This window comes from Brachyhypopomus gauderio, chromosome 17 (genome assembly GCF_052324685.1).
Source record: "Brachyhypopomus gauderio isolate BG-103 chromosome 17, BGAUD_0.2, whole genome shotgun sequence".
Taxonomy (NCBI): domain Eukaryota; kingdom Metazoa; phylum Chordata; class Actinopteri; order Gymnotiformes; family Hypopomidae; genus Brachyhypopomus; species Brachyhypopomus gauderio.
This window is the reverse complement of record NC_135227.1, coordinates 13,661,455-13,672,309: the sequence shown is the minus strand read 5'-3', so window position 1 is coordinate 13,672,309 and position 10,855 is coordinate 13,661,455. Positions and strand designations below refer to the sequence as shown.

The 10,855-nt window shown below is 39.1% G+C and overlaps 1 protein-coding gene across 3 annotated transcripts; it reads right to left on the bottom strand.

Annotated features, from left to right (window-relative positions):
- Positions 1-1,877: 1,877 nt before the first annotated feature.
- nubpl (nucleotide binding protein-like) lies at positions 1,878-10,685 on the bottom strand. Of its 3 annotated transcripts, none has more exons than XM_076978436.1 (12): positions 10,552-10,685; positions 10,081-10,228; positions 9,577-9,611; positions 9,372-9,462; positions 9,194-9,233; positions 9,014-9,104; positions 8,820-8,913; positions 6,796-6,881; positions 5,560-5,680; positions 5,165-5,247; positions 4,690-4,791; positions 1,878-3,853 (listed from the first exon to the last, which is right to left on the bottom strand). In XM_076978436.1, exons 1-11 carry the CDS (start codon positions 10,675-10,677, stop codon positions 4,729-4,731), a joined length of 978 nt encoding a protein of 325 aa, XP_076834551.1. In that variant the 5' UTR covers positions 10,678-10,685; the 3' UTR covers positions 1,878-3,853; positions 4,690-4,728. The 3 variants fall into 3 exon arrangements, with proteins under 3 accessions (XP_076834551.1, XP_076834550.1, XP_076834549.1); XM_076978435.1 differs by lacking the exon at positions 1,878-3,853 and adding an exon at positions 3,860-4,587; XM_076978434.1 differs by lacking the exon at positions 1,878-3,853 and having other exon boundaries at positions 3,860-4,791.
- Between the last annotated feature and the right edge of the window lie 170 nt (positions 10,686-10,855).

Sequence of the window (10,855 nt, the reverse complement as noted above, 5' to 3'; positions counted from 1 at the left end):
TGGGCTCAGGTGTTGTGCAAAGCAAATCAACACAAAACACTTGAAGAAGAGCAATCTGCCCTGTGATGTAATTGCCCCTGCCTATCCACTTTCCTTTTTCCTATATGTTTCCAAATGCAACAATTCTATGGGAATGAGTGGTGAACATTAGTTTATGACTATTAGTTGAAGTACACGTGGGAAATTCTATTCAAGGTTTTGTGCTGTAGCTTGGCTCTTTGCCAATATTTAATACGAACAGGAACATGCAATTTAAACCCAGAGCTTTTAATACACAAAGGCAATTCACGCTCATTGTATTATGGAAGACCTCCAGGATGTCAATACTAGAACCCATTGGCCATGATAGCTTTAAGTAAACTAATTGACTAAAATTAATTACCTAAACAAAATTGCATTAGTACTTGAAACACTTACATTATTTTTATCAATATGAGTAATATGCTAGTTAATGACAGGTTCCTTGTCTTGGAACGACTTACTATTTTCTGTATTACATGACAACACTATTAGCAACTCCAACTCTTTAAAATGTCAGATTTTAACATGTCTGATTTTTTTTTCCTTTTTTGGTTGTTATTAAGCTTATATTAACTGTAATTAGACATACATTTAAAAAAACGTATACTAAAAAGTCATTATTGTTCTTATTTATCACAGGACAGTTTTACTGATTATGATTTAGAAAATTCTGAAAAACCTTTGTCCCAGGCACAAATATATAAATGGTTCATCCTCCTTGCGTTAAAGATGTAAAAGGGCTTTTTGTTTATTTGTTTTTTACCATTGTCAGAGCACGGGGTCCTAGGTCTTGAATTGAGAATGAGACATATAATGCTACCTGTGTAGAAAAACACATGCATTTTTAACTGTTCCCTATTCCCCACTCCTTAGTTCACCCAGCACATTGCAGCATGCTGCACAATCAATGCCAGGGACATGGCTCTGGGGCTCTCTTTAACTAACCCACACAGGTTTGTTCTGACATCAAAAACACAGCAGCATCAGTGCGGCTGTCTGCTCGTTCTTCAAATCTCCCCATGAATTATTCACATTCACCCCCCCACCTCCCTCACCCCCAAATCTCTGGGACCCACTTCTGTTAGATCTGACAATTTATGGGCAGCTGCACTGGAGGGTCCCTCTGAGCCGTCTACGTAGCTCTCTATAGCCATATTATGGTAGGCAAACGTAATTATTTCTATAAGCCAAAAAACATTTGTTGGGCCATTTTGATAATTGTTTGGTAATTCAACTTTTTTCACTGTTGGAAATTGTTATCTTTTCAATGTAATGTCCGCTGAACCTTGTACTAATGACTGCTTTAGCTAAGCTAACAGAAACCATAATCTGAGTTCATGGTTAGAGCTGGGGTGTGTGTGTTGGGGGGGGTGTAGACAAACCCTCTATTCCACCAACCCCCAGACTTGCATATCTCTCCCCGGTCACTGATCATGCAGTGCGAATTGGAACCAGCTGCTGCTATTTACCCTGGGCAGTACTGCAGCTGCATTGCCATGGTTATAGATCCACGCTCAGTCTCACTGGGTGGGGCGAGGTTTTTGAGGTCACCAGGAATGGGGCCATGGATAGGGAAACACGCAAATCACTCATTACCTTTTTCCATACTTTGTCATATACCCAGCAGAAACATTTCTGCAGCATGCCAGTTATCAAGTGAAAGTTCCTCTAGTCCATTTCAGAATAATTCTTGAAAGGTTGTAGATTCCCAGTTGTTACAAAATAGTGAAAAGTTCTAAAAAGAAATGTACTGCTCTATTGAGTTTTTTTTCCTTTAATTTTGGAACTCAGGAAATTGCTTTCATAACAATTGAGGCAGCTTTTCCCCTGTGGGGTCCACTATTACAATCCATATACCAGATGAAATTAACCAAAAACTAATTCAAGGACAACTTTACTTTGAAAGATAAACACAGACTGGGTGATGTAGACCTTTTGCTGTCTGTGACCCAGTGCTTTTTAAAATCAGCTATCAGCACCAAGCATTCATGGGAATTTATTTTAAGCATGCCTCAAAAGCATAGCCTCAGTAATGCATGCGTGACCACTATATTAAACATGTGGTAGCTACTGTGGTAAGATATCCTGCAGATCAAAATTTATCCTTATTCAAACACAATAATTTCTTAGTTTGAAACATAACACAAACCACTTAAAGTAAATGGTTATCAAACTACAAAGAGCAAAATGTGTTATGTATGTAATTTGTCCAGAAATGGCCTTTTCAGACATATGTACACCTTATTAAACAGTACTGCTCTTCACACAGAGCAGAACAAGTTTGTTAACACACTGCACCTCCACTGTTTGTCATCATTATATTTTAGCAAATAGAATCCTCCTTCATGATATGCATGTGTGTATCTTCACCTTCTACACTTTTATCTAACCATGTTACCAATTTTCATTCATTTCATGAACCTCAGGTGACATAGAAAGCAGACACCCTCCCATCTGTCTAGTGCACTGCAAGTCCTTGATGTAATATTAATATCCCTCACACCCCCCAAACACACACACACACACACACACACCCTAAGGAAGCAGACCAATCTGAATAGGTATTCTACATTGTACATATTCCATGGGGCAAATGCTCCAGTCTTTTCCATTTCTAAGAGTGACATAGAAGTCATTGTAAAAAAAAAAACCTTAACGTGCAAGAAATGTAATTGCTTGACATTTTTTATGGCCTCTATTTACATGCTATGTAAACACACCACATTATGATCCTTTACCCAAGTGTGGTTTCTGTTTATTCCTGTGAATAATTTGTGGTAGCCATCCCCTACCTCTTCATCAGTGGTCAGTTTCTGACCATAGGACTGCTATTGAATCTTAGTAGTGGTGAAGCACCTCTTTACAGTGACTAGGGCACATGTAAAAATGCCAATACGCATGTGCCTGGTAATACTGTATCTACCAGGCAGTCATATCAGTATTAATGCTGTGCTGATAATTGTTTACTCCCCCAATATTCAGCAGTAACCTGTGATATAGAAGCTAAAGGGTGCAGGCCAACTGATGGATTATAGTCTGTATATATGCACTTATAAAATGCACAGGTGGATGCACACATATAGCAGAGAGCAAGACATGAAGTGAAACGTGCAGGTGTTTTTAGTCCATATCATACATTTACCATCACCTCACCCAAGGGGTTCAAACCTAAGCACTGTAGAATTGAGTTGTTGTTCTTCCTCTGCCCACACTGGCAGTCGTATGTGCATGTGTGTTAAACAATACAGAATATTTAAATCTATCTGTCATATAGTCCCCCAAAGTGACATTTTACCCAACGTAAGCACACACAATATAGATAGCTCAACCTACATCACCAATCACTGCTTTTCTTTACGTAAAAAAGTGATGCCATGTATTCCGACTCAAACTCCACCAAACAGACATGGTCTGATATCATCGATTATAGTGTCATGTTAGGAGAAAACGCAGCACAAGAGAAAATATCTGGCTGTGGTCATTTGGATGGAAGTCACAAGGCAGTTGTAGCACATCTTCCAGGAACAGTGAAGTATGTGAAACAAAAAAGTAAAAGCAACTTTGTGGACCTGGTGAGTCACATTCTGCTCTGTCTGGCAGTTGGAGGCAGTACAGCTGCTGCCACTGAATCAGGGCAGCCAAGCAAAAAATCTCCTGAAGTGGCCCAGGCAGGCCGTATGCCCGGCTCCTCTCACTGCACTCAATAAGGAAAAAATGTAATTCTCAGTGACATCTAGTGGATGTGTCCAAAGTCTACATCAGAATTAGTGCAGTTGAAAAAAGGATCTTAAAAAATCTCATTGCATAGCAAGTTTAATTGTGCTTCTTCACCCTAAAGACACAATACAAAATGTTGTTTTTTATAATGACAGAAGTTCATTAATGATTCATTAATGCATTAATGAATTGACTGAAAAAAAACACATTCACCACAAATGGCAGTGCATCATAAGAGAACTCAGTGCAACATTAGTATTGTTATATTCTTTAAAAAAGAACATGAATCATTATATCCAGATCAAATAAAAGAAATCTGCTGAAATTCCCATCTTGAAAACTAAAACCATTTCATTATAGCTCATCATGGATTTTTAAAAATATATATTTTTTGGCTCCTTCATTATTTCAAACAAGACTGTTTAACGCCATGGGTAATTCGAGTAAAAATTACTTCTGTTCCATTCAGGTTAGCACGGAGGCTGTTGCTTGTTTTCAAAGATCAGAAAGGGTCTTGCTCTTCAAGCAATTTCAACATAGACAGGGTTTAATGGTACTCACTCCATTAAAGGCTAGTTTTGCAATATTAATTCAACTAGATTTAACTCAAAATGATCATACTAACTCAAACATTCTTCCAAAGAGCTTCAGCAGGTGGAAGCTTCAGCAGGTTTTCTCCATGGATGACCCTCACTTACTGGAATACTACTCATCCACAGCCATATAAAGCTCCCACAACTCTAGGGGTGAACTTAAAGTTGTATGTTTTGTTCTTATAACTCAAATGTGATAAAAGTAAATATCCACTGGTTCTCACGGGCTTCAACATCCTGGTGACCTTGGTCAATTCTGTTTGATCATAATGAACAAACATTATTTAGTACCAGATACAGACCATAAACAGAAAGAGAACGTTCTGGACATGTAATCACTGAATGCTCTGGGAGACACCTTCTGTTCAGCAGGGCTCTGGATGAGTCCTGAGGTGATTTAGATGGACTCCTCTGCAAGTCGACGCACCACTGCTGAGGCTACCATCCTATACGCTTCAGCCTGCGGTTGATTGAACAGCATCACAAAATTCACAAAAATAATAGTCAGAGATCAAGCAAGCAAACAAAAAATAATCACACTACTTACCTAACAATAAATTATTTGTAGGTTTACATTCCCAAGACCCATGCAGTATTATTTGCATAAATATTTTAATTAAGTAAACAACAACAAACTCCCAACAAAGCTGAATAAATATATGCAACTTGATTTGGAGTGTTCTGTTTAATGTAAGCATAACTGTTTGTTCATTCAGAATTTAACCAATAAATAAGTTATTCTCCATAAGAGCATCTGATACATGTCATAAATTTGATAACAAGGGTGTGTCATTTCTACAGGGAAGGAGACTCAAACAGCATGAATTACTCACCTCAGGACTGTTAGGAGATGACACGACTACAGGCTGACCGGTGTCTGAGGTCTCTCTGATGTTAAGATGAAGTGGAATGTCACCTGTCAAAAGCAGAGGAACAGGCTGCCCCAAATGCATTCACAGAGCATGAAATGTTGATTAGTTTGAATAGTGCATGAGATTATTTTAATGGTGAAACCATTAAAGGCAACATATAAACTGTAATATAACAAATTGCAAGCTCATTCATGAGAGAGTTTTCATTTACAGTTTCAACATTTAAATTAAGAGGTGCACTAGAAAAGCTGAACACCCACCATGGATGCTTTCACGAAGCTGAGAACAGCTCGAGTGATTTATGGTTTATGGGAAGGCTTTTCCATTAAGACGACTTCTGAAAAGTCAAGTCTTACCAAGAACTTCTACTCCAAGAGTACGAGCCAATTCCTTAGCCCCATCACACCCAAAGATGTGCGTCTGGAAGTTGCACTGGGGACACTGAAAAACGCTCATGTTTTGAACCAAGCCCAGAACCTAAAAGAAAAAAAAACATTTCTGCTGGAATTTTAGAGAATATTGAGAAATAGAGCAGTGACTTATTTCTCAATCCAGTCTTGTTTTGGATCAGCATAAGTAAACGTAAAACAGTCAGTGTAATGTTACAATTGAGAAATAATTGGATTAAATACACTGCTCAAAAAAACAAATGGAACACTTAAACAGCACAATGTAACCCCACGTCAACCACACTTCTATGAAACCATCATGTTCAGTTAAGAAGCAACACTGTGAGGCAATTAGCAAGACAAGCCCTATAAAGGACTGGTTCTGAAGTTGGTGACCAGAGACCTTTTCTCTGTTCTCATCCTTTCTGGCTAATGTTTTGGTCACTTTTGCATTTTGTCAGTTCCCTCACCACAGAGGTAGCATGAGGCGGTGTCTACAACCCACAGAAGTTGCTTAGGTAGTGCAGCTCATCCAGGATGGCAAGCTATGGTAACAAGGTTTGCTGTGTCTGTCAGCACAGTGTCCATAGCATGGAGCAGACACCTAGAGACAGGCCAGTACACCAGGAGACATGGAGAGGGATGCTAGACCCCATGTGGCTGAACTGTGTCAGCAGTTCCTGCATGATGAAGGCATTGATGCTGTGGACTGTCCTGCCCGTTTCCCAGACCTGAATCCAATCGAGCACATCTGGGACATGATGTCTAGTTCCATCCACCAATGCCACGGTGCACCACAGACCGTCCAGGAGTTGACTGACGCTTTAATCCAGGTCTGAGAGGAGATTCCTCAGGAGAACATCTGCCGCCTCATCAGGAGCATAGTAGGGAGGTCACACAGGCACGAGGAGGCCACACACAACACTGAGCCTCATTTGAACTTGTCTTGAGGAATTTCCTATGAATCTGAACCAACCGCTCATCCGATTTTCCACTTTGACTTTGAGTATGATTCCAAATCCAGACCTCAATGGGATAATATTGATTTACATTGATCATTTTTGTTATTTTGTTCTCAACACATTCCACTATGTAATAAATAAAGATTTTCAACTGGAATATTTCATTAATTATGATGTAGGATGTGTTATTTTAGTGCTTTTTTTGAGCAGTGTATTTTTATACAGCTTTCAATTGTCTCACCGGAACGTTAACTTTGCGGAACATCTCAGCACCTCTGCGTGCATCTAACAAGGCGATGTCCTGTGGAGTGGACACTATCACAGCACCTGCAGTGCAAGGCAGACATACCATTAGTCGGTTTTAAAAAGTGCCAATTATTGATCAATTCAACAAACAACATTCAATTGTTTCAGAATTTGGGATGAATTTAGTAAAACCTCAAAAGTAATAGCATACTGCATAATTTACTTCATAATATTCTACTGCACTTCTACTGTCATCTGGGACATAATTAATCATTCACATCATGGGGCAGTCATGGCCTGGTGGTAGGGAACTGGTCCTGTGACCGGAGGGTCGTGGGTTCGATTCCCAGACCTAAGGCCATGACTGAGGTGCCCTTGAGCAAGGCACCTAACCCCAACTGCTCCCCGGGTGCCAGCTAGGGCTGCCCACCGCTCTGGGCACATGTGCACCACAGCCCCCTAGTAATCACTAGTGAGTGTGTGTGTGTGTGTGTGTGTGTGTGTGTTCGTGTTCTGACTGCACAGATGGGTTAAGGTTCTTATTTTTACAAGTTTGCTCGTTAGCTTAGGCATGTTTTTTCCTTGTTTCTGATGTGATGTTTATTCATTTGTAACAGAAATTTGCACAGAGATGAAGCCATGTTTGGTATTATCAATTTGCAGCTATTACATTGTCAGTTTTATTCTCATCAATTTATTTTTCAGATGTCTTTACTGTGTAAAGACTTAGTTGGACAAAAATTACCGGGAGGAGGTCTGTAAAAAAAATTGTTGCACCAATCATTTAAGCAGAATTTGTAAACCTACACCTATTTGTTATGCGTCTGCACACACTGAATTCATGTTTTCAAAACAATTCATGTTTTTTTGTTCCAGTATACAGTTTAGAATACATTACACTATGTACACACTCACCAGCCACTTAATTAGGTACTCTTTGCTAGTACTGACCCCCCTTTTGCCATGATAACTACCTTATTTCTTTATGGCATAGATTCAACAAGGTGCTGAAAACATTCCTCAGAGATTTTAGACCATATTGACATGGTGGCATCATGCAGCTGCTGCAGATTGTTGGCGTCACATCCATTACGTAAATCTCCCGTTCCAACACATCCCAAAGGTGCTTTATTGCATTGAGATCTGCTGACTGTAGAGGCAATTTGAGTATTGTATCATGTTCAAGAAACCAGTTTGAAATTATTTGAGTTTTGTGATGATGATTTTGAGTTTTTGGAAGTAGCCAACAGTACATGAGCACACTGTAGTCATAAAGGGATGGACATGGTCAGCAACAATACTCTGGTGGGTTGTGACATTTAAATTATGATGAACTGGTATTGAGGGGCCCAAAGTGCACCAAGAAAATAATCACCCACACCATGACATCACCAACAGCAGCATATACCACTTATACAAGGCTGAATGGATCCATGCTTTCATGTTGTTTACACCAAATTCTGACCCTATCATCTAAATATCGCACCAGAAATTGACTCATCAGACCAATATTTTTCCAATCTTCTACTGTCCAATTTTGGTGATCACATGCAAATTGTAGGTTCAGTTGCCTGTTCCAACAAGACTGGCACCCGGTGTGGTCTTCTGTTGCTGTAGCCCATCTGTTTGAAGGGTTTATGTGGTTTTTTTAGAATTACATATGCAATTCTGCATGCCTCAGTTATAATGAGTAATTAAGTTACCGTTGACTTTATATCATCTCAAAAAATCTAGTCATTCTTCGCCAACATCAATAAAGCATTGATGGTTGTGCGATAATCCCAACAGATCAGCAATTTCTGAAATAATCAGAACAGCCCATCTAGCACCAACAACCATGCGATGTGCAATATCATTTAAATCACCTTTCTTCCCCATTCTGATGCTCAGTTTGAATGTCAGTAGAATGCACCAAGTTGTTGCTATGTGCCATATACTCAATAAAGTAGCCAGTGAGTGTATATACAGTTTAAAAACATATATTGAATATTAAAATGCAAATAATCCTTCCTTTCTTACCTGCTATTGGGACGTTCTGTGTGATGGAGAGTTGAACGTCCCCTGTTCCAGGTGGCATGTCTATTACCAAATAATCCAAAAGCCCCCAGTCTACCTGAACACACAATACTCTAAACATTTCAGACCTAGAACAAAAGGATTTGGTCCTTTAGGTTCAAGACATCAGACCAGAGTGTAAATTTAAATGTACACACCTGTCTCAAAAGCTTCTCAATGGCTGACATCACCATCAGACCCCTCCATACAATGGGTGCAGAATCTTCAATGAGAAAACCCATTGACATACTGAGTGGGGAGGACAAACAGGCTGTTAGGCTGATGATCACGATCCACCAAAATGTGTTGCACATCCACTTTATATCTCATATTCTCACCAAGGGATTCCAAAGTTCAGAAGGGGTTTCATTAAATTATCTGAAATGTAAAGAGAAAAAAATAATTGAACAGAATGTTGTGACGCAAAACAAAGTGATGACTCGGTTACCATGCTGTATTGATGTTTTTATCCATAAGAAAACAAAACAATTGGTGGAACTATTTAATATAACCTACTCTCTGTTAACTCTGGGTTTCCTTTTAGATTCATCAACTTTGGAATGGAGGGACCATAAACATCAGCATCTAAAAGACCCACTGACTTGCTCTGCAGAAGAAATATGAGAAAATGTGCATGGCAACGTAAGATGAGCTGCGGCCTCAACATGAATGATACAAAAGAAACTACATTAGAACATGGATAGAATTACAATAGAATTACCTGATCATTAGCCAGAAGTCCAAGAGCGAGATTTACTGTAATAAAAAGTGTAAAATAAATTAGGCGATTCAATGAAAAATTAGCTGCTGAAATTAGTTTCATCATTACGCAAAACAGGCCATTGAACTATTTTGTAAAATCAGGTACAAAGTAGTCTCAGGTACCAGCCATCATAACTCATCACGGCAGTGATACAGAGAACATCCTTTTTTAAATTATAATATATCCTGCTCTCATTTTATAATTCACTGGGATTACTGTGTTTATTATATTAAAGATAAAATAATTGTACTGTGTGATCAGTCAATAGCATCACTGCTGTCTCACATGGCCTCTTTGGTTCTTGCTGTGCTAAGATTCAAAAACGTCTGTTTTAGAGGCTCAGTTCATTATACCACATCAAAATCAGTTAAAGTTCTTATAGATCTCATCTGCTCATATCTGCAACCATCTCATATTGCTCTGTAAATTCAAACTATAAATTCGACCAAAATGACAAGTTACCTGCTGTTGTTGATTTCCCAACACCACCTTTTCCTGATGCAACAACTATAACCTCTTTAACACCAGGGATGGGTTTTAGTTTGGGTAGGCCTCGTGCCATATGTGCCTTCTGTTTTTCGTGTGATGATCTTTCACCAACACCTGAAATCTATAGGCAGTGAAACGATTCTTAGTCATGATAGACCAGGTTCACATTAGAACTTATTAGAATTGATAAAGCATTAGAACTAATTAATGCATTAGAATTCCTGCGTCTTGCAAAATTTTAATATAGGTAGCTCACAGTAGTCTGATATCCAGTACGTTTGTAAATATCAAAACATATGTCAGCCTGAAAAGCTGAATGATACCATCATGCAAGTAAATTCAAAACCTTTGAGATGTCTGTTATCTGCTTACATTAGTAGCATGCACGGCTGTGGTAAAAGCTAGTTACATAAGATCTGCCTATACCCGACACAAGGTACTCACCTTAGAGCGAACATGACTACACACCACTGGAGGAGGTCGGAAATGTCTACCTGCCCCTAATGAAGTGTTAGCAATGGCAGACTTACATACTTGTGACAACATTCTGTAACGATGATAAAACACCATTTTATGTTGCTGAATGATTCGCTCGGGGGCTAAATAAATTGTATCCTAACGTTGCCATTTCACAGACTTGCGCAGAGCAGCTAGTCGTGCAACACCACTAACATATCCCTTCAACTCTCATGAGGTCGGTGGAAAATTGCACAGTAACTCCCAGAAGAGACAAAGGGCGAGACACATG

What these genes read in the sequence shown, in the direction of transcription:
- nubpl (XM_076978436.1), bottom strand. Translation starts at nt 10,677, where the DNA reads ATGGTGTTTTATCATCGTTACAGAATGTTGTCACAAGTATGTAAGTCT. An exon ending in AAACCCAGAGTTAACAGAGA is followed by an intron (nt 9,234 to 9,371) that starts GTAGGTTATATT and finishes TTTACATTTCAG; the next exon opens with ATAATTTAATGAAACCCCTT. An exon ending in TTGAGAAGCTTTTGAGACAG is followed by an intron (nt 8,914 to 9,013) that starts GTGTGTACATTT and finishes TTGTGTGTTCAG; the next exon opens with GTAGACTGGGGGCTTTTGGA.